Source organism: Benincasa hispida, chromosome 1 (assembly GCF_009727055.1).
Source record: "Benincasa hispida cultivar B227 chromosome 1, ASM972705v1, whole genome shotgun sequence".
NCBI classification, from domain to species: domain Eukaryota; kingdom Viridiplantae; phylum Streptophyta; class Magnoliopsida; order Cucurbitales; family Cucurbitaceae; genus Benincasa; species Benincasa hispida.
The window spans coordinates 42,353,565-42,378,507 of record NC_052349.1 but is presented as its reverse complement, the minus strand read 5'-3'; the positions used below and the strand labels follow the sequence as shown (position 1 = coordinate 42,378,507).

Sequence of the window (24,943 nt, the reverse complement as noted above, 5' to 3'; positions counted from 1 at the left end):
GAAGCACATGACATCTCCACTTTGAAAGTTAATGCATTATTTGGCTCCCTTCTAACTTTTGAGATGTCTTTGGATGGAAAACAAGAAAAGTAAAATAAAGGGATTGCTTTGCAATCTTCAGTAGAAAAAGAGATTGATGATTCTAATAAGAAATCTTATGAGTCTCTTGTTGGCTCTATATCTTGTCTAAACATGAATTAAATCTTTTCGAGGCAGAGAAAGATTCGGTGTGTAAGTTAGTGAAAGAATGCTAAACTCAGATTTGAAAATCTAGATAAAATTTTGTCAAAGAGAAAGCTGCCAATGAATTCTGGAATAGGGTTCTCAAAAGGGGGAGTTAGGATTAATTAGTCATCCAAAATCAAAGGAAACAGAAAATTGAGTTTGTGAGAGCTCAACTCCCTAAATCATATGGTGCGCCTGAGACATCTTCAAGAGACATAAACAAAAGTATCCACCATCATTTCAAGTGAACATGGACATGTCACTATCGTGAAAAAAAAAAGGTCATAAAAGACTTTTCTATCTCAGTTGTATGGAACACCATATAGGTCTTTAAACATGCCTCTTATGTCGTCTTCTACCAGAAATAAGTTTCCTAAAATGAAATAGATGTGGAGAATGAAATGAGTACAACATAAATATAAAGTTGTCTTAACTTCCCTCAGGTCTTCATCAAAGGAAGACTGTTTCTTTAACAGTGGCAGCTCCTAGACATATGACAGAGAAAAGGAGCTTTATTTCTGACCTTAAGCTTATGAGTTATAGGCGTGTTACCTTTGGAGATGGAGCTATTGGAAAAATTGTTGAAAAGGGGAAATTGAGTTTTCCTGGTCTTTCATCTCTCAATGATGTATGTTGGTTGAAGAACTCACAGCCAATCTTATTAGCATCGGTCAATTGTGCGATCAAAGGCTGAATGTCAGTTTCACTAGAGATAAATGCATTATTACAGATGATTCCAAAGCACTTGTCATGTCAAGTACTCATTCCTCCGATAACTGTTACTTATGGTCTCCTAAAGTCTCCTCTCAAGTTTGTCACCTATCTCGTCAAGAAGAGACATGCTTGTGGAATAGACGCTTCGTTCACATGATTATGAAGTCTATTCAGAAAGTTGGGTCAAGAAATGTCATTGATGGAATTTCCTCTTTGTAGGTTATGAATGGAGCAATTTATGGTAACTGTCAAGCTGGTAAACAGGTGCATGTGTCTCATAAACAGGTACCTCATATTGTTTCTACTCACATTTTAAAATTAATTCATCTGGACCTTATGGAGCCTATGCAAATAGAAAGTCTTGGAGGAAAAAAGTATATTCTTATATGTGTTGATGACTTCTTGAGATACCCCTAGGTGAGATTTCTTCATGATAAATAAGAAACATTTACTGCTTTTCAAGCTCTATGACTCCAAGTTCAACGAGAGAAGATACTTAACTTTGTAGGTCATTTAGCTTTCCATGACTCTAGCATACAATATGTTTTGTCATGTTTCTATCTAGATACATAATATGTTATGTAGATAATGACAATAAGTTATGCAAAGTTTATTCACGAACACTTCATGAAATGGCAACGATTCTTTTGAAAATATTTCCCAAATTAAAAGAAAAAATTACACTGCTATTATGTGTTGATAAAATTTTCAGTGTAATATATTGATCAAAACCTTTGACAAATATGTAATTAAAACTTTTAGATTAAAAAAAAACATAACTTTGAATTATATAAAAAATGTTAATCGACTATATGCAATCTGTTATCCATTGTAATTCAGCAAAGAAATTTAAAGATAAACCCATGAATTTGAATATGAATCTCATTCATATAAATGTAAAATTTCTATCCCTATGATACTCTAGTAAGTCAGAATAAAAGTCTCCGTAGCACAGTCAGTCATTCCTTCACTGGATTGATACTTCTCAACCAAATGTTACACCCGAATAACTATTTATTCCTAAACATCTAATTACCATATTTTGGTCAAGAAACCATTAACTTACTTAACAATTTCTTTTAAGTTTAACCCTTCATTTTAGATTCTAGAGTTTCGCCTCAATGAGCAAACCATAGGAAAAACCAATTAGGGCAAAAACTAAAGCAATCCTATCCATTTCTGATATTTGGGTAAAATTTTATGTAAAGACCATTCGTAGGGGGACACAAGCAAAGGTGTCTTGAGGGCAAGTATGAAAGTTTACTACAAACCATTGAAGGAGACCGTAGGATGTGTTGACACACTTCCCTCGCCCACTTACTATAAATACTCTCTCCATTCACCTTGGTATTGACCTATCCAAATACCATCCGTAGGGAGAAGCAAAGGTGTCTCAAGGTCAAGTATAAATCTTAAGGTGTGAACTATTTAGGGAGAAATATGAAAAGGAAATTAAAGTATCATATACATCATTTTTTTCCTACTGAGTATTTTACAAAAGAGGGTTCGTAATTAATAATTAAAAAGGGAGAAACTACAAAAAAAAAAGCCATTGGGAGGCTGAAACCCACAATCTGAAGATTGCTTGACGCTTGTGTTGACCATCCAGAGCGTTTGCAACGCTTTGATGCTAGCGTTGCTATGCGTTTCTGCAGCGTTGGGCCACGTTGTATGTAGCGTCAGAATGCTCCTTGCAGCGTTGCAACGCTACAGCTGGAGCGTTGTAATGTTGTAAGGTAGAAATCCTACTCTACTTCGTCCGTGTTGGGTTTTATGCCTTAAAACTCGTAGATCGTAAATGTTATTAATTGAACGTCATCAATAAAGAATTGTGGATGTTAATTCAATAAATATTATTTCTTGTATTGTTGTCTATTTTGTCTTAATAACCCTAAATCTAATAAACTAACATCCAAGGTTGTCTTATGAGTCTTGAACTGTATGTGGAGACATACAGGGATCAATGTTTAAGATATAGCCTAAAGGGTCTATAGTATAAGGATAAGGTTGGGTATCTTATTCTGGTAACACTATGGATATGACTCACTTTGTATTTGATATAAACGTAATGATCCAACATATTCGTGTAGGTTACCCGCGAGTGGGGATATCCTATGCAATGAGTTTGCATGAGATTGGACTGCAAAATAATAACCACTAGATGTAACACCATTGACTAGTTAGGTTCCTATTTCAATAGGATGATATAGGCGACTTAGTCTTAATCCTGAGTATACTATGAACTCCTGTTCACGAGGGATTTCCCTTTGATTTGTATGGGTGAGGGTGGCCGGTTCGCCGACTTAATATGTCTACCATTTTGGGGATAAGACCGAGTGGGGAGCTAGGAACATAACAATACAAGATGGAATTCATTCATTCTCGCCTTAAGGGTAAGTAGATGAATGTTTCCTTAAGTGGTATCTTTGGAACTTGAATAAGGGGTCCTACCGTCTCATTGGCCAGATAGGAGTTTTTGTTTATTGGATGGACCATAAACAGGTTGTTCATTAGAGGAACACTGGTACTTAAGAAGTTAGAGGTAACCCAAGGGTAAAACGGTAATTTGACCAGTTGGAGTTACGAACACTCATGCAATACTAACTTACTAGTATTGTTCTATATCCATGGACACAGAAATATATCTGTAGTGAGAAGAGTACAGTTGTGGGTCTTTAGTAGAGTGTATATATTGATTAATTTGGTTAATGAGTTTAGCCAATTAATTTCATATCGGTGGAACTTCTGATCTACAGACCCACCAGGTCCCCTCGTTAACTCACTAGAGGATATTTTAATGGGATAATTTAAATTGTTCAAATTAATTTGAGGAAACTGTATATTAATGTGGTTAATATATAATTAATTATGGATATGATCTATAATTAAATTAGAAAGCAATATTTGAATAAGATTCAAATTAATTATTTCAAGTGAATTAGATTCACAAAGAATTAGTTAATAGAGAGTTTTTGCACATATATATGGGATGTATATGGTAATTAAATGTATACATTAAATTAGATTTAATGTATAAATAATTATTTAACTATTGTGCAAATTAAAATTAAATGAGTGTTATTTAATTGGACGAATTAATTAAATAAATATTATTTAATTAAATGGGCTAATTAATTATATAAGTGTTATTTAATTATTATAGAAAAGGAAAATATTGGAAAAGAGCTTGACCCTTCTCTATATAAAAACCTCCTTATGGCCCTTTGGGAATACACTGAAACACACAGAACATAATACTCAACACCATAATGTTATTATGCAGAATTTTCTCTAAGCAATAAAGAAAATCCTCTCTACTCTCCAAAACCCCTTCTCTCCTCCCCCTCTCCCTCTCCCAATAGTTAGATACCACCTATTCCTCTATTAGAATCCCAAAGAATAACGAGGTTATTCTCGTGGTAATGTTCGAGATTGTTCAAGAAATTGTTCGTGATCAAGATCGTTGGAGATTCGTTTGTTGAAAGTAGTAGAGGATTGTTCGTGGTACTTGGGAATCTACAAAGGTAAGAATCATTCTAATCTTTTCGCTAATGCATGCTAACTTACCTGTTATATATTCTATTTTGTATAATGATTTTGTTTAATGTAAAATCGAATTGGGGATGCAAGGCGTTTTAACAAAACGCTTCCGTTGTGAGATTCGATCCCTTCAATTGGTATTAGAGCCAATTCCTTAAATCTTCATTCTTCGTATTTTTCAAAACAAAATCTTTAGAGGTGGATTTTCATATGCATTATGAATGTTTGAATGTTGGTTTGCAAAAAATTAGATGTTTTTAATTTTGGCACTAGTTTACTTTTTAATTTGATTAAATTGTAAGGGTCCCTATATTTTTTGGGCAATTTAATTCTTGCTTCAAGTCTTTAAGTCTATGTCGATCGATAGAGCAACAGAAGCGTTCAGAGCATGTTCGGAGCTGAAAACATGCAGAATGGGAGTGTTCTACCGATCAGCATCGCAACGCTGCGACGCTAAAAGGCAGTGGCGAAGCGCAGCAGTCGCTGCGTTGCAACGCTGCCCTCAACATTGCAACGCTTCAAGTTTCGATAGAACGCTGGTGGTGCGCACAGGACGTCTTCAACAACAACTTTAACCTAATTTCGTTTTTGTAATTTTAATTAATTTATCAAGTAATAAAATAAATATAATAATTATATTAACTTAATCAATTAATTTTGAATTAGGGTGCCAAAATCGGTTCATTTTTTGCTGTTTAGTTTATTGCACATTGGATGTATGCTTTAAATTATTTTTTGAATTCATATTACATATTCAGTCATATCCAATAGACACATAAATATATTTATTGTGCGAAGAGTACAGATATCATCTTTAGGGAGCGACCGACAGTTAATGAAGGTTGATAATTTAATTAAAGAGTTTAATTAATTAATCAAGTATCATTGGAGCTTCAATCTATAGGTTCATAAGGTCCCCTCGTTAGATCAATTAGGATAAATGAAAATCGAATGAATTTTGAATTAATTTGAATTGTTTAAAATAATTAAAGAAAATTAACTATATGAGATATAATTAATATAATGTAAAATGATACATTATTATAAAATGTAATGTATATAATACATTATAATATAAAGTTTTATTGAGAAAATTAAATATTTTAATATGATTCAAATATTAATTGTATGAATATGATTCATTTAAACTATAGGTTAAAATTCATATGAATATGATTCATATTAATTCTTTTGGTTAGTTGAGAAAAATAAATATTTGAATATGATTCGAACCTTAATTATATTGGATATGATTCATAAAAAATAATATAGGTTAAAACTAATATGAATATGATTCATATTAATACCATAGGTTATATGAGAGATTAATGAACTATAAATTATATTATATGTGATATAATATAAACTATTGGTTATATATTATATGTAATATAATATATATATATATTAAGTTAGTTAATATATATTAATTTTATTATTATTATTATTAAAAAATTCAAATTAAATTATTTTTTAAATTTTAAATAATAGGGAGGGAGTTATTTTGAATAACCACCCTCCCTTCTTAATCTCTCATTCAACGAATTTACAAAGGTGGTGGATCATCTTCATCTTCAACCTCCTGTTATTTTCTCTTTGTAATGCTCTCAAGCCAAAGAAACAATTTCTCCTTCCTTCTACCAATATTATTCTCAGCGAGCCCACAACTCTGCTTTGATTCTCATCCTAGAAAATAACGAGGAAACATTTATGATGGTGTTCGGGATTTTACATTTTTTGTGCACTCCATTTGAGTTTGGGAGAAGAATTATCATTCGTTACCTTGTTATGAATTGGGAGAGGAAACGTGAAGATAGTAATATTCAAGGATATGTTCTTGATTCCCTTTTCCTCTAAAAATCACAGGTGTAAAAGTAAGTATGCTTGATGAATTTTGATCACTTTTCCGTCCTCTTCTTTATTTGGATCTATAAAATGTAAATTGGGACTCAACTGCATTCACATGCTTTCACTATGGATATTTGAAACCCTTCACATTACTCACGGGCTATTTTGCTAGGGTCACCCTCTGAGACCACACATCTTTTCCTAAGCCCAAGTACTAGCTTACATGCAATGTTCTTAGGTTGGAGCATGCAAGGATATATCTCGTTATTCATTTTGGTAGGCTCGAATGGCTGAGCACGTTGACTTAGGCCAACCCACTTCTCTAAGCCCTTTTTGACCCTAGAGAGGTGATATATTTATCATGATTCAAAAATTCTTGACAATGAAGTGTTATGGTTCGAATATTCTCGACAAAAAAAATGTCATTATATATTCTTTTTTGACATTTTATAACTGTCGTCAATACCTATAACTCAAACAGCAATTATCCAAGTTTGAGTCAATTGATAACAATGATAAAATGTCATGGTAAACTTGACAATGACAATTTATCATTGTCAGTCATTGTTCATTCATGCTCATTGATGCTCATACCTTTACCGAGGATACCGTGAAAAAAAATAAGTGTCATAAATTTTAATAGTGACAGTTTTTAAATGTTATGGAATGTCATGGAATCAAAATGTTATTGTAGTGAATCCAAATACTCATTAATTACTTCAAAATTATCAGTTTTAATCATATATTTCTATTCCCCTAAAAAAAATTTTGCACTTGTGTTTAACAACAAATAAAAATATCTAGATCAAGAAGACTACAATAGCCACATCTTTGTAATTTTAATTGTAATTAGGTTTCATTACTTCCATTAATTGTGATTAATTTTCATTTCATGTCATTTGTCGTGGTTATTAAATATTTGATTGTCTATAATAACTGACAAGACTTTAAAAATGTGTACTAATAAGATCTTATCTTAACTTTTCAAATTTTATGTCTAATCATTTTTAAAAGATTTTTTAAAATGTTTACTAAGTAAGAAAAGAAAGTGTTCATGTAGCTATTATGAAATTTGTGTTTAGTAAGACTTCTAAGGAAATAGATTTGAACGTGGTGTCTAATAAATCTAAGCTTTTAAAAATTATATAAAAAATTTCCATACCTTTTATTTTGTTTTTAATAGGTAGATGGTTAAATGATAAGTCTTCTAATGATATTGACGTCCCCTTCTATTATTAAAGAGGTCAAGTCCTTGTGAATAATTGAGGAAAATTTGTATGGAAGAGTCAAATTTTGAGGCTCACTCGAAATTTGGTTCATCTTTCAAAAATATTCGAAATTTAGTCTTTTGATGATGTCAGCCACATATGAAATGTCCGTTTAGTCCCCAAAACGCTCGATGTCATGCATGCATCCTAGATCCTCGCTCATTCCTCTCGTTTTGGACTGTTTTCCTCTCGTTAAAATGCCCATAGCACGCACTCGACCCGAATTGTCCAACATTCCTCTCGTTTTAGAGTCCTTCCTCTCGTGTCTTCTTCTCGTTCCTCATCAAATAAAAATAGAACGTTTTAGATTTTAAATTTCAGTCTGGCTCCCTAATTCCTCTCGCTTCATCTTCTTTCCTCTTTCTCAATACAACATTTCTCTCTCTTAGTCGTCGATTTAAACCACAACTTGTTGGGGTTGATGCCCTAAAGTCTCGTGTCCTGTAGTTTGTAAACAATTTGTACGAACGCTTGTGTTGTATAACATATGATATTTATTTCACATCTTTATTTTGCTCAGTTGTACGTTTTATTTGCTTTACCACAAACAAATAAACACAAAATCCCTAGTTATTTGTATGTAACTTAAGCATGTATGTGGTGACATACAAGTGGATCATGTCTTAAGTGATAACCAAAATGGTCTATAGTATATGGATATAGGAGGGAAACCTTATCCTGATAACGATACGGATGCAGCCTGCTTTGTGGAATGGTCACAAGTGTTGTGACTTGTCACAGATGGTTTGATCCTGATCATTCGTGTAGGGGACATGCGAGCAGGGGCGTTCTATACAAAGAGTTTGTATAAGACCTGACCACGAAGTGTTAACGTCTCGTTATATAACATCGTTCATGATAGAGATTTCACTTCACTAGGATGACTATAGGTAACATGATCTCAATCCTGAGTGAGTTGAGAACTTCTGCCATTGAGGGCGGTCCTTTGATTTGTATGGGTGCCAGTGGCCAGTTCGCCGATTCAAACGTACCATTTTGGGGATTCGTTTGGTTCCCAGCTACACAAGATGGAATTCATTCCTTCCCCGAGGCAGAGGCAAGTAGATAAATAGCTCCCTTAAGGGCTAATTTCAGGGCTTGAACGATGTGGCGTCACACATCTTCTCTTGGCCCGAGAGGTGTCCACACATAGTTGGACTATATTGTATTTTTCATTAGAGGAATCAGTGGTACTTAAGGATGAGATGTAACTACAAGGACAAAACGGTAAATTGACCCAACTATACTTACGAGCATCTGTGAAGAGTTATCATACTCATGATTGGTTACATCCGGTAGACATTGAAATATATTTGTGATAAGAAGAGTTAAGCTGTTGGTCTTTAGTGGAATGCATGGCAGTTAACAGATGATGGATCACGTGGCTAAAGAGTTTAGTCAGCTATTCACGTACCGTTGGAGCTTCGAGCCACAGGTTCATAAGGTCCCCTAGGTAGCTTGATAAAGTCGAGCATCAGTTTTTAGGTCAATTTGAAATGTTCAAATTGACAAGAGGGAGTTCGATTATATATGATATAATTGAACTGATTAATTATATATGATATAAGTTATTAAATGTATGAGATACATTACTTTGGAAGAAATTAGATATAAATATGATTTATATCAAGTGGAGGAGAAATTACTATAGTAGATATATGATATCAAACTATAGGGTAAGAATATAATATGATTATATTCATTTATTAATTAAATTGGTTAATTATTTGATGATTGGCCTGAAATATCTCCTCAATCGTGCGTTAATGGAAGAATGCGTATTCGGTTATTGTAACCAAAGTAAAATGAATTTTTTTTTTCATTTTTCAAGAGTTCGAAAAAAAAATCGCAATCGGTGTGAAAACGTCTTAAACGATCGCTTAAACGATTGCACACCCGTATCTAAACGATCGCACGCCTTTCTCTAAATGATCGCTTAGCTTTGCTAAACGATTGCCTAGCGTGCCGCGTTTTCTAAACGATCGTTTACTTATTACTAGACGATCGCTTCGTAAAACCTACATGATCATATCGCTTTATCTAAACGATCAGCATCCTCGATATATGATAGCATTCTCTCCTACTTGCTTATCAAGATACACGATCAACCCATTCCTCCGACCTCTACCAAATTCACCAAAGACAATATTTTGGATTCTCACTCTAAGAATACCAAGGGCTCCAAGTGGTGGTGTCGTCCCCACTTCTGCTTGCTCGTGCTTGTTTGTGTTGCTGCCATTCGTGTAAACGGTCGTGTTGCCGTAGCCGACTGTTTTGCTAGGCGATAGAAATCGTAGAGGTTGTTCCGCTGCATTGAGTTCGAAATTGAAGAAAGTCTTCAACTCGTATGTGAACTCAATCCCTTGTATTTTATTTCTCAAAGCATGTCGTTAATTAGTGTTAAATTGCATAACTATCTGTTAGAATGTGTGTGTTGTATTTTGGTCACAATGAAATCAGAAAGATCCGAATGCGCTCATAGATTCTCTTCGTTAAGAGTTTCTTCACAACTTGTATACATCTAATTTGATTTTTGTACTGTCAAAGGCCAATAAATTGTGGATTGTCTTCTTCCACTAGTAACTTGCAACGCGTGTGAACAGTCTCATTTGCTCCTTTCTACACCTCCAAAAGTTAAGGTAACACTGGTACAAATTATGATTTAGGTTTTCCCTTTTATTTAATATCATAAATCATTCTTAGGTTTAGAGGTTGGGATATGATATGCAAAGAAGAGAGAATGTGAAGATAGAGAGAACGCATGAAGACTAAAGAGAGTGAAGACTTTTTGCGTGTAGGTAAAAATGAAAATGTAATGGGGTGTTTTCATGTTTTGGGGATATGACTCTCCGCGCACTCCATAATTTTACATTCTCGCTTCTTTCTTTCTTTCTTTTTAATAGCAATTTATAAGCAATGTGATGCTAAAATTATATTAAAGGCTAATTTTTTGTAGTGCACTTCAGGTCCGTCTCGTCCTTCTCAATTGTTGAGAATGCCTCAAAGCAGTGGGAGGGTTATATCACAACCTGACCGTTACTTAGATTTAACTGAAACTCAAGTTGTTATACCAGATGATGGCTTTGAGGATCTATTGTCCTATAAACAAGGACCAATGGGTCAAAGTCATGGACCTTGAAATGGAGTCTATGTACTTCAACTCAGTATGGGAACTTGTAGATTTACCTGAAGAGGTTAAACCCATAGGATCTATAAAAGAAAGAAGTAGTTGGGAACGTATAGACCTTCAAAGTTAGATTTGTAGCAAAGGGTTATACCTAAAGGGAAGGGGTTGACTATGAGAAAAAAAAAATTTCCTATTGCTGTGCTTAAGTTTATAAGAATTCTCTTATCCATAGCCACATATTATGACTATGAAATATGACAAATGGTTGTCAATACTACTTTTCTGAATAGAAATCCTGAAGAGAACATCTTTATATCTCAAGCCAAGGGGTTTGAGCCCAAGGTCAAGAGCAAAAAGTTTTCAAACTGAATTGATCCATTTATGGATTGAAGCAAACGTTCAAATCTTGGAACATTAGATTTGATACTGCGATCAAATCTTTGGTTTTAATCAAAATGTTGATGAACCGTGTGTCTACAAGAAAATCATCAATGGTAAAGTAGCTTTCTTAGTACTTTATATTGACGATATCCTACTCATTGAAAATGATGTAAGGTACCTTATTGATATTAAAAATTGGTTGACAACCATATTTTAAATGAAAGATTTGGGAGAGGTGCAGTAGATACTTGAGATTCAAATTATGAGGAATCATAAGAACATAACGCTGGCTCTACCTCAAACAACTTATATATATGATGCAATGGTAACATTTACCTATCATAACCTTAGCCTTGCTTTTCTTTGTAGGAGCTTTCTTTTTTCCTTTTCCATTCTTCTTCATCTGGATAATCTTATCCTTAGAAGTTAAAGGTCCAAACTTTGTATCAGAGGATTTAGTCCCAGAGGACGATCCTTTCTAGAATTTACTAAGGCTTACAACATTTGTTTCTCTTCCTATCCCTTATTTTTCTTCAGAGGCTGATAATTCTAAAGCTCATTTAGAAGAGTAGTTAGATTATATTCTATTTTGTTCATCATTGCATTTGTTTTGAACTACAGGAAACTCTTCAGAAGAGATTCCATGATGAAATTGACTTGGCTCTTCTCATTAATGACACTTGACAGCCGCATTTGCATCTGCAATATTGAATGGACCATCATGTCCAAACATGTTCTCTAATAGAGGTTCCCTCCTTCATACGAGAGTTGTAAACGTATTTGAGAGCATCATGTCGAATGGATGTGGACGGTTGTCCAAACATTGCTTGCAATGAATCCATGATTGCCTTAGAAGTGATCGTGCTCTTGTGCTCCTTAGTCAAAACATATGATATGCTTGTTAAGATATAAACTCGGGCTTTCTCATTCGCCGTAACCCATTTTTCATATGCATCTTGAATGTTTCGGTTTACAGTCGAGCTGGAAACTGGAGTACATTCATTCATAAAAACAAACCTTAAATCATCTATTACTAATATCGTATTGATATTTGATTTTTAAGTTGAATAACCATCGTCGTTAAACTTATCGAAAACTAAAAGTTGAATGATAGAGTTTGACATGCTGAAAATATAAACAAATTCTATTAGTAGACTGCTTTTAAAATCCAATTTAATATTTAGCAAAAGTAATAATGTACCCATATCTCATTATTAATTGCAACGATACTTTAGTGAGTCAGAATAGATGCTACCGATATCAAATACTCCTTCCCTGAAGCAAGACATTCTTGATTAAATACTAATGCCAAAATAACTCTTTATTCCTATAGTCATTTAGCAATCGTTTATGGTCAAGAACTTACTAATACTTAGTAACTCTTGTAAGTGTGACCCTCCATTTTCGAATTTTAGAGAACGGTATCAACAAGCTCCCGAGTTAGAAGACAATGTTGAAGATGGAACTAAGAACCCCTATTCATTTATGAAGTTTGCAATGTTCTGATCCTTATGTTACAACCCTCTGAATGGGTGGTTTCCTAAAACGACACGTAGGTGTAACATAGAAATCTCACAGTGCAACCTAATAAAAAAGACCACAGGATATGTTGACATACTTCCTTCACCCACTTACTATGAACTACTTTCTCTATTCACCTTGTTATTGACCCATGCAAACACTTTTCGAATGAAGCAGTTGCGGTAAAAGCGATACGAACCTGAGCATGGATATCACGGTATGAACTCTTGGGGATGTGAGAGTTAAAAACAATATATTGTATATATTATTAATCTCCCACTAAAGTGTTCTACATGTTTGGGTTAAATATTTACTTAGGTATATTCCAGTTAATAAATATAACCTAAGTATAGGTGTTCATCCAAGTATAATGTTTATATTTGGATTTAACCTACAATGTCTAAGTGATAAACTATTTTATTACCTCACATCGCTCATGCATGCTCATAAAATCGGGTTAGCAACACTCAAGAACCAGCTAAAATTCCCAAGTAGCAGGTGTTCCATAAACCGTAAACTTAAGTATCTCCAGCCTTAAACAGGATTTAGTCTGGGGAGTTTGTAACCAAAATTTTATAAGATAACAACCTATTTAACTATTTAAAACAAGTTGTTATTTGTTAACCCTAGGTGAGCATGCATTTTAACTTTGTTATAAACTTTAAATATCTAATTCATTTTATAACACTTTATAAAAGATAGACATGCTTTCAATCCATAACATTCATGCAACATTCCATAATTTAATATAACCAATTATATTAAATATGAAATCCTAGTACATGCATACTATATATTATAACTAATTATAACACACTTTTAATGCATGCTACATGGAACCAATGGTGGGATTTTAAATCTACATGGCATACATTATACACATACAAGATTTAATTTAACATAAATTTTATAATGCATAAATAATTAAGCATACACTGATGCGGACTAGTTTTGACATCCTAAGCAAGCAAAAAACTTAATTATTACAAGAATAATTAAATACAAGTGTTGAACCACCCGAACCAACCATAATCGGGTCCAAACCACTCGAACCAGACCTCCAAGGCATGAAAATGGGTTGAATCGTCTAAAACCTACTGAATCGGACCTCTAAGACTCGAATCGGCTGAACTGTGAACCACCTGAATCGGCAATTCCCTCTCGCGCCTTTGGTTTTTCCTTGCGAGCTTGCTTCAATTCTTCTTCAATTACAACCTATTTTCAACTCTATTAACTCCAACAAATTTATAGAATCTTAATCACATATTAAGGCCCATAAACAAAGAGCCAATTATAATAATTTCAACATAAATTGAAGAGAAATCTAATGTCAAAACTGAAAAATATCTATATCACCACCCATTTCATACAACCTGTGAAAAACATCCACCAAGCAAAAATTAATGTAAATTGACTGCCTAAAACATACTCTGATACCAAATGAAAGAGTTGAAATTCAACATGCAAAAGACATTCGGATCCTAAGCACTTTAATTCCATTAATTTTAGAGATTAAACATGCAAATTTATAAAAGAAAATTTTAGGGTTTCAAGAGAATACCTTTGAAGAACTCCAAATTAGCTCTAATTTCCAAGTGATACCTTCTCTCCAACAAGTTGTAAACTACCACAAGAGTCTTCCTTACTATCCTCTGGCCTTAGATTGAATTGTGGAATCCAAAATGAAAGTAATTTAAAGGGAAACTTGGATAATTGGAAGAGTGCTTTGCATGAATGATGAAAAATCTTTCTTCATCAAATTAATAGAATTGGTTTTGCATGAATGATGAAGAACCTTTCTTCATCAAATTGACCGAATATATCAAATAAAAATCAACCTATTTTTCTTCCATACATTTGAAGAAACACATGCAATTATATTGCCTAATGTGTTGACACCAAGATCTCAAGAAATTAGTGGAATTTGGTGGTGTCTAAAGTGAGATTTTTCCACTAAGACCAAATTTCTTTTTTAAATTAATAGAATTTAAAAAATTCATATTTAAAAATGAAATTTTATTATTAAATAAAATTCATTCAAATAATCCTGAATAAATAGGAGTTCATAGTTAGCTTAGGATTAAGATCGAGTTACCTTAGGTCGTCAAATTGAAATAATCAGTTTAACAGTAAATGACGTAATGGGAAAAAAAAAAAAAGTTACTATTTCGTGGTCTGGTCTTATGAAAACATCTTTTGCATAAGATGCCCGTACTTACATGTCTCTACATGAATGATCTCAGGATCACATCGTTAGTATCATATATAAAATGGGTCGCATCCATAGTGTCCCCGAGTAAGGTACCCAACCTTATCCTTATACTTATAGACCTTTTGGCTATATACTCAAACTTTGTCCACTTTTATGTCTACACATAAAGTTCAAGTATTCATGTTATAGCTAGAAATTCGTTAGTTTATTGGATTTAGGCTTTTATAAGGGCAATTTACATATTCAATAACAACTTTACTGAACAAACCTTAATAATATCTTTATTGCAAATAGAATAAGTTTAATGTTTACAAACTACGAGTTTTAGGACATACAACCCAACAATTTCAATAAATGTTATTGATTGTGTTGTATTCTATTTTGTCTTAATAATCCTAAATCCAATCAACTAACATCCAAGGTTGTCTTATAAGTCTTGAATAGTATGTGGAGACATACATGGATAAATGTTCAAGATACAGCCTAAAGGGTCTATAGTATAGGATAAGATTGGGTACCTTATCCTGGTGACACTATGAATACGTTCCACTTTGTATTTGATACAAACACAATGATCCAACACATTCGTGTAGTTGACATGTGAGTGAGGGTATCCTATGAAATGAGTTGCATAATATTGGAAGGCAAAATAGTAACCACTAGATATAACACTATTGACTACTTAGGTTTCTATTTCAATATGATGACCTAGGCAACTTAGTCTTAATCTTGAGTATATTATGAACTCTTGTTCACGGAGGATGGTCCTTTGATTTGTATGGGTGAAAGTGGTCAGTTCGGCAACTCAATAAGCCTACCATTTTGGGGACAAGACCAAGAGGGAGCTGGGAACATGGTAATACAAGATGGAATTCACTCTTTCTCGACTTTAGAATAAGTAGATGAGTGTTCCCTTAAATGGTGTTTTCGGGACTTGGACAAAGTGCTCTATCCTTTCATTGGCCCAAGAGAGATTTTTATTTAATGGTTGTATGCTTCATCCTAGCGTTGCAACACCTCGGGCTCCAAAATGAACAACATCGTGACGCTCTCTGAACAACATCGTGACGTTGCGAGGGCAATAGCTCCAATCCAGATTTTTGCTACTGACCTTGCTTGCTTCCAGCTTCAATTACAACCTAATTTCGAATCTATTGACTCCAAATAAATTATAGACTCTAGAGCACACATAAAATCTCATCAAACAAGAGCTAATTGCAAATTTAAATTAGGAATAAAAAAGAAATCTAATGCCAAATATGATTGAAGCACCATATCAGTCCTCAAACATGCAATCATAGAAATTTACCCACCAAACTAAAATTAACGTTAATTGAGTGCTTAAATCATGCTCTAATACCAATTCATAGAGTAAATAAGCAAGCAACAAAAGCAATCAGAATTAATAAGCACTCTAATTACATTTAATTTGAGTTCTAAAAAGCATGCAAAAATAGATTTTTCAACAAGAGAGTTTCAAGAACACATGTACCTTTGTAGAATCCTCCAAATCCAAGCTACTCTTCTCGAATTCTCAGCTTCAAACCTTCAGTAAACCACCAAGAGATCTTCTCTACTATTTTCCTTGAATTTGAGTGGTGGAACTCAAGATTGAAGTGAATTCTAGAGGGAAATGAAGAGGGTTTTTAGAGAAGATGAAATTTTGCAGAAAACTCACTTTTCCAGTAGCTCTATCTCTTCAATTCTCAAATTTATGAGAGTTTTATGTACCTAATATATGCAGCCACTCAATCATGAAGGTCAATGACACTTCAATTTTAAAGATTAAGTGGGCTAGATGTGTCTATGAAATTAATCCACCTCCTACTTCAAAAGTAATGGATTTTCCCACTATCACATTTTTAATCTTTCAATTTCCATTTTCATTTCTAATTTTAATTAATTCAAAATTTATAACTTCATTTAACAAAAAATCAATTTCTAAAATTGAATAAAAAATGAAAACTAATTTGATTTTAATTAATTAAATAATAATTTAATATCAAATATTAAATTAATCAAACACCTAATTTTGAATATGAATCCTATTCATAAGCTCCAACGATGAGGCACACCACTTTAGTTCGATAGTTGCACTCTCGTCACTATGATAATAATAATAATAGTAGCAGTACCACCCACTTTTGAAATATTATAATTTAATTATTTTTTTAAAGGATTAAAGTGTGGGGTGGGGAAATCAAATCTCAAACTTTGAGGTTGATAGTATAAACACTATGTCAATTAATTTATTTAATTGTTGTTTGAAGTAATAATTCCTGCATTCATTCGTATTCAGAGCCTTTCAATTGACATTAATTCACACAATAAATTAATTTAGTAATGATTATTATGGCAATTTTGAACAGGAAAAAAAATTAAAAAAGAAAAACTACCTACACCTAATAAAAAATCGTAAATTTGTTTAGAAGAGGAAACAAGGAGATCTACAAAAGGAAGGAAACCTTCACATAATTGTGATGTTTGTAATTAAGGGTGATATTAGTTCACTTTTCTTCAATTTTAAGCTAATCTGAGAACTAAATCGAATTGATTAGTTTAGCTAAAATAGGAACCGAACCAATATTCAATAAAGAATAAATCTGTTGGTTCGATTTTTCTTAGCTCGTCCCTTTAAAAAGTTATGCTTTGGTCCATTTTCCTATTTTTGACCAAAAGTTACCTTTTCAAATTATTCAAATTTTTCATAGCAATTATTCAAAGTTACCATTTTATTCAAATAGGTCTCGGCAAAATTGCTACACAATTTGCAACAAATCATAATTCAATGACTAAATGATAATTAATGTCTAGAGGTTGAATATATATATTTCATCTACTAATTTGATATATAGAAACCAAAACCAAATATTAGTTACTTGTTAGATGTAAGAGAACATTTAATGTAGTCATAAATTTAACATTATTTAATATATTACTTAATTTATGATTACATAATGTTAAACTTAATTTAGGACTACATCAATTATTCTCTTATATTTAATAAGTAAATAATATTTAATTTTAATTTTTATATAAATTGGTAAATCAAATACTAATATTATTTAGTATTATTAGATGCAATAAAGATTTTGTTATATTTATAAACAAGTTGACTTATTTCACGATTTTTAAACAGAGTAGAATGAAAATGATAATTAAATGGATATATAAGCTGAAATGTGATTGGAGTAGCTCTTTGGCAACAATATAGCAACATACAACTGGCAAATTTTGCTATTTAATTTGTAGACTCTTTTTTCAAATTTTTTTGTGGACTTTGAAAGTTAATATCTTTTGTCATCATTAGAATAGTCTCAATCTTAAATTACACGGAACTTTTAAAATTAGAAAACTAAAACATAAAAAAATATATTTATATAAAATAGTAAAATTTAATGTTCTTTGAGAAGCGGATAGAGATTGATAAAAATCTATTAGTAATAGAAACAAATAGAAATTTATCATTGATACTATGTGATAAACACTGATAGTGATAGAGGCTGATAGAAGCCTATCAGTATCTATCAGTATTTTTTTTGTTATTTTTATAAATAATTTGATATTTTTCTATATGTAAAAATTTTATATAGAGAGACTAAAATAAATTGAAAGACCTAAAACTAAAGTAGTATTTAACTTTTTTTTTTTTTTAAATATAATTTACATGTTAATATAATAACATTTTTTGTTATAATATAATAATATTATTTTATTAACAATCAAATCTTTTTTAGTTTGATTCATCCACTCTGAAATCTATTTGGGTTGATAAGACAAATAGAAAATTTTAAGGTTTCATTTGGAGAAATGGAAAATAATGTTTCAAAATTATAAAAATAGCAAAACGATTTTATATAATAGAAAATACTAATTAGTAACTGATAAAACTATCCTAAAACAACAAAAATTAAGTACAAACGCGAATGCAAAGATACACTGCTCCAAAAACAACTCGAATACCACAAATATACTCTACCCAAATATTCTAGAACCACAAATTCACAATATCTAAACATTCCAGAAGCAAAAATTAAAAATCACCCAATGATGTTCCTCCAAGATGAGAAAAAGCAAAGTCGATTGTACCAGTGAAGTTGTGGTTAGCAAGTGAATATCTGAAGGATATATTATAAATTAAAATCAAAATGGTGATAAACAAATTAAAGATTGATGAATTCTAAATATTTTCGAAAAGTGGTTAAATCAAATTAAAATAGATATGAAACTACCAATTCAAATTTTAAAATGGGATAAAAAGCCGACACTTTTATCTCTTGAATCCGTTAGGTTAAAATCTCATAACTAACAATTTCATTTATACTGAATTCCTATTGAGAATGGATATATGGTCTCATACATAGATAATTTCATTTACTCAGTATTTCTATTGAGAATTTAGACACGGTATAACAATTACACAGTATTCAAAAAAATTGTTATCAACCATACCAAGACAATTTGAAGAATAAAAAAACATCTGTGCTACACACTTTTGTCAAAAATTTTATTATTTTCATTTTTTTTTTTTTTTGACAAAAATCAAAAGGTAACCCCATTTTACTATTTACTCCAATTTCCCAATCTATTTAGTTTTATAACTTTGCATATTATGACCCTTTACCAAAATCTAGCTAATTAGTTTCCTAAATCTCTATTTAGAAACTTAAGATACCAAAATAAAACAAAACTTAAAACTTTTTTTAATTTAATCTTTCCCCATTTTACCAACAAATATCCTTGAGGATAATGGATCTAATTGACTCCTTGAAGCTGAACCACAATTTTCTGTCTCCTTTCCTTGTAAGAAGGAGGACGTTGGAAGAGCATGTTTCTTCTTTTCTTTTTCCTCCAATCCGGGGTGGGTTCATTTTTTTTTTTTTTTTTTTTTCATTTTTGTCTCTCAATGTTGTTTTGTAGGTTAGTTGTGTTTCTCCCCCCACAAAATAATAATAATAATAATAATAATAATAAATAAATAAATAAATTACAAGTTTAGTCCATTAATTTTTAGCTTGTCTTTATTTAATCCTTTTAAGCTTTAAAAATGTTTAATAGAATTTTCAACGTATAAATTTTGTATTTGTTATGATATGTCCCTAAACATTAGAAAAAGTTATATAGGTTCTTGAATTGCAATTTTATGTCTAACATTTATTAGATATTTTTTATTAAAAAGAAAAAAAAAAAAAAAACCCTTTTGATCCCAAACTAGTTTCTATTTGGTCTCTTTCTTTGATTTTCTGTGTGTTTAGGTCTACAGTTCTTCTTGGATTCTCTTCTTTAATTTTTTGCATGCGTCCTTCTATGGCTTCTTCCTCGTCCACGGTGTCGCGGTTCCTTTACCACGCTATTTGTCTTGTGAGTAACTTCACGAGACGAACTTCACAAGACATAAATGACTTGATGTTGATTTCGTTGAGTTCATTTCTCGTGAAATTTGTCTCGTAAAGTTACTTCACAACACAAAAGATAGAAATGACGTGAAGTTGATTTTGTTTCTCGTGAAGTAACTTCATGAGACGAACCTTACGAAACAAAAGACAGAAATGACGTGAAGTTAAGTTCATCAATGAGATGCATCTAACTGTTTTTTATAGTTTGTATTACATCTAATGATATGCATATTGTTATCCTCAAATGCTTGTTCTAATCTTGCATTATTGTTTGATGTTCATGTTCCTGTTCCACCTATTTAAATATACAATTATCAGTCTATATTCTATCATTGACTATCACTCACTATTATCATTCAATGAAAATTGGTAGATTTCTATCACTGCCTATTAGCGATATACATTGTCTATTGCAAATCATGAAATGTGATAGTTAGTGATAGTGTCTATCACTATCTATCAAGTACTTCTTTTTATACTAAAGCATGACCTCAAGTAGAGGACCAAGAAGTAGCGGACGAAGATGGAAATGAAGCAGCGGATGGAAAAGGACATAAATAGAAGGAAAAAAAAGAAGGTGAAGCAGCGTCGATGGAAGAAGAAGAAGAATAATAAATTGATTTAAGAGAACGATGAAATGGAGAGGATTGGAGGAGATGAAGCGCCGTTCAATGGAGGAAAAAATCCTTAGAGAAAATCGTAATTAATCGTGGTTGGGTCAGGTTTCAGGTTGGTTTATTTTTTGTTATTATTATTTTTTTTTTTTTTTTGCGTTTGGGCTGAGTTTTACGGTAGTTTGCATCCCTTTTGGGTTTGGTTTGGGCCGTAACGGTTTCTTAGTTTTTTGCTCTAAATTATAAATACTTATACCCACTTTTCTATATATAAAAATCTCCAAAAAAAAAATTATGATGTGAAAAATTTTAATTAATTTAAATTATGATAAAAAAAATTAGTGAAAATTAATTTTATTATGTAGGCATTAACACCAATGATTGAATATAAATATTTAATGTAAAAATCAAAGTTAAAAAGCGTAAATCTTGAAGCTTGAAACAAAGGGAAACAAAACACAAAATTCAAAATTAAAAAATATTACATTTTGAGATTTATATATCAAATAAAAATTAAAACTTATAATGTTTTGAATCCTCAAGAAACAAAACTCCAAAATCTAACAACTTAATAGAATAATTTTCTTTCCCCTTATCTATTAGTTTATGAATCAAAATATAAAGTGGGTAAGTTTAGTTTTTTTCTTTTGAAAATATGTGATTTATTCAAATTCACAAATTTATTTTAACTTATCAATCAAATGTTATAAAGAGACAAACAACCTTCTCAAAAAGATGCCACAATATTTCCATGGCGGAAGATCATCATGGGTCCATCAAGGTCCTCGAGATTTGCACGATATCTCCTCCGCCGGGATCCGCCGTACCGGCCTCTCTTCCACTCACCTTCTTCGACATCCTCTGGTTCCGCTTCCCTCCAGTCGAACGCCTCTTCTTCTACAAATCTCCGGCGGCATTCCACGCCATTCTTTTAAACCTCAAAAACTCTCTCTCTCGCGTCCTGCAACACTACCTTCCCCTCGCCGGAGCAATCGTCTGGCCGGAAACATCCCCCAAACCGGCCGTCGTTACCACCGCCGGCGACGGCGTTGTGCTGACGGTGGCGGAATCCGACGCCGACTTCGACCATCTCGTCAGCGATGGGTTGCGTGAGGAGGCGAAGCTTCGGCCTCTGGTGGCGGAGCTTGCAGTGGAGGAGGAGCGGGCGGCGGTGATGGCGGTGCAGGTGACTTCGTTTGGGAAGGGTGGATTTAGCATCGGAATAACTGCCCATCACGCGATTCTGGACGGGAGATCGTCGACTTCGTTCGTGAAATCGTGGGCGGGATTGTGTAAAAATTTGGTTGCGGGAGGTGAGCCTGTTTCTCCAGCGGCTGAGACGATGCCGTTTTACGATCGGAGCGTGGTCGCCGATCCGGCGGGACTTGAGGCCATATATTTAAAATCTTGGTTGGCCATGGGAGGGCCCAACAACAGAAGCTTAAAATGTTTTGACGTCACAATTCCGCCGGATCTATTCCGAGGTAGTTCCGTTCACCTTTAAACTTTGCATTATAATCATTTTCGATATATTCGTAAATAGGAATATTAGACGTTAAATACATTTTTACCATTTTCGAATAATAATAGTAATAGTGTAGTAGTATGAGTTTGTTTCAATAAGTAAATAATAATAATCATCATAATGTTATATGCTCCACAGTTAGTGACATATGGAATGTGTGTTGGTAATTTTGAATGTGTACCGAATAGTTCAATCCTATTTCTACTAAGAAAATCAATATTATACATTCAGAAAATAAATGCCAAATTATGAAACTGATGCATTTTTTCTTCAAAGGCACATTCAAGCTGAATCTCCAAAATATCCAAAAACTCAAGCAATTTGTACTCAGACACCGGACCCCGACCCACCCGCCGCTCCACGTCTCCACCTTCACGGTGACGATGGCGTACACATGGGTCTGCACCTCCGTGGCCGACGGTTCCCCACCCGACGGCGAGAGGGCCTTCGGAATGTCGGTGGACGCCCGAGGGAGGCTGGACCCACCTCTGCCGGTGACATACTTCGGAAACTGCGTGGTCGTCCGAGGCATCGCCTTGGAGAGGGCCAAATTGGTTGGGCAAAAGGGAGTAGTTGCCGCCGTGGAGGTGATATCGGATATGATCAAAAGCTTGGAAGAAGAGGGGCCTCTAAATGGCGCCGAAAACTGGGTTTCGTTGATAGCGGAAGGTGCAAAAAACAATTGGAAGCCGATTTCCACCGCTGGATCGCCGAAATTTGAGGTGTACAGTGTGGATTTCGGTTGGGGGACGCCAGAGAAGGTCGAAGTTGTGTCCATTGATGCCACGGGAGCAGTTTGCATCTCCGAAAGCCGAGACGGCGGCGGCGTGGAGATTGGGTGGACGGCGAAGAGGGATGTTATGGAAAACTTCGCTGCGGTTTTTGCTAAAGGTCTTCAAGAACTTTAAGGTACTTTAATGGCGGAAAATAAGCCAAAATATTTCATTTCTTAGAAAATTTTATGGGTTTTCCTTTTAATGGGTTATCAAACTTAGAGCTTATATGGTGGTGGAGCCTAACAACGGTGCATTGTTGAACAGGAAGGACAATGAGCTAACATTTACGAAATCAATAATTGAGGAAGTTCTGTCCATGGAAATGGGTAGGATTTAGTTTGACCACATCAGACGTTCCCAAAATTTAGTGACAGATGGGTTGGCTCATTCATTGTTGGTGGGATCATTGTTTTTATTTGACTTTGTCATTAAGTTGAGACAGATTTAGTCTCGTTATCTTTGTAATTGATCCATTGTTTGTGTTTCTTTAAAAATAATCGGAGATTTTATTATTATTATTATTAGATTTTTTTTAATCATTATTTTAAGAATTGAGATGATTTCTCATTCCATTTTAAGAGTTTTATTTGAGTTATCCTTATTCCTTAGCTTACTTTGGGATAAAGTGTGATTATGAAATAAGATTTGGAGTGTTTTAAGAAAGAGTAATTTTATTAAAATTGATTTTAATCAAGAGATTTGTCAAAAATGATTGTTATACCATCATTTTAATCTTTAGTTTTAAATCTTTAAGGGGGCGATTGGGGTAAAGACTATCCTAAGACTATGATAACCATCTTTTGCTACAGTAAATATTATTCCAAATCTCGAATTAGCTACAGTCAACACTATTTCAGAACTTCTATTTGCTACAGTATTTTCTATTTGCTATAGTTTTTACTATTTTACACTCATCATTTTTTTTTGCTACAGTGTTTACTATTTCATTCTCAAACTAAAATAGTTTATATCGTAAATACATATTATTATAACCGAGATTGAAATAATCTACACTCCATAAACAAACTATTATAACTCAACTATAATAACGAATTCCTTGCTCCAAACGCCTCTTAAAGGTGATTTTGTACAATCAAAACTAAAAGTGATTTTCAGTGTCTTAAGAGCATGTTTGGAATTGACTTTTAGAATTAGTGTTCTGAGTTAAATTATTTAATTATAATTATTTTTGTAAAAGTGTGATAAGTTATGTTAATATTTGGTTCAACATTTGTAAAAGAATAAATTATGGAGTTATAAAAAATTTGAGGAGAATGACAAAAATTTATGGAGAATAATCATAAAGAGAGAAAAAGTGTTAGATATATGATTTTTGCTAAATATATTTGTTCAAGTCATAGAAAAAGTGTTAGATATATGGCCTTTTTGGAGTTGTCTGAGTTTCTGTTCCTAGTGGATATTGTCCTAGAGGATGTTTTTCCAATTGCCAATTTTGCAGATTTTTTTGTTCCTTATTTATCATATTCTATAGAATATTTTATTTGGAATTCTTTCCTTTTTTATACACTAACGATTTTATGTGATATTATTTTCCTTCATTCCACTGTGTTATTTAAGCCAAGAAATTCTCATGCTAGGGTTTTCGTATAAATTGTTTTTATGAGTTTATCGCGAGAGCATTTCGAGTAGAAGTTATGTGAGTTATTTGTGGCAGCGTGTTCTTCAATTGTTCTTGCTTCGATACACAAAGGTTGACTGGTCTTAGGGGGAGCCTATAACGATATTTATCGAGAAGGATATCTCACACCTTAGGGGGAGCCTAAGGAGCTATTCAT

At 33.0% G+C, this 24,943-nt stretch overlaps 1 protein-coding gene across 1 annotated transcript; it reads left to right on the top strand.

The window, feature by feature from the left end:
* The first annotated feature begins 21,557 nt into the window (after positions 1–21,557).
* On the top strand, positions 21,558–23,665 carry LOC120070271 (malonyl-CoA:anthocyanidin 5-O-glucoside-6''-O-malonyltransferase-like). Its single transcript, XM_039022167.1, has 3 exons — positions 21,558–22,330; positions 22,648–23,280; positions 23,412–23,665. Exons 1-2 carry the CDS (start codon positions 21,598–21,600, stop codon positions 23,277–23,279), a joined length of 1,365 nt encoding a protein of 454 aa, XP_038878095.1. The 5' UTR covers positions 21,558–21,597; the 3' UTR covers position 23,280; positions 23,412–23,665.
* Positions 23,666–24,943: the final 1,278 nt, after the last annotated feature.

Excerpts from the sequence above, each read along its gene's own strand:
- LOC120070271 (XM_039022167.1), top strand. The coding sequence starts at position 21,598 with ATGGCGGAAGATCATCATGGGTCCATCAAGGTCCTCGAGATTTGCACG. Across the intron at positions 22,331-22,647 it reads TCCGCCGGATCTATTCCGAG|GCACATTCAAGCTGAATCTC; the intron begins GTAGTTCCGTTC and ends TTTTCTTCAAAG.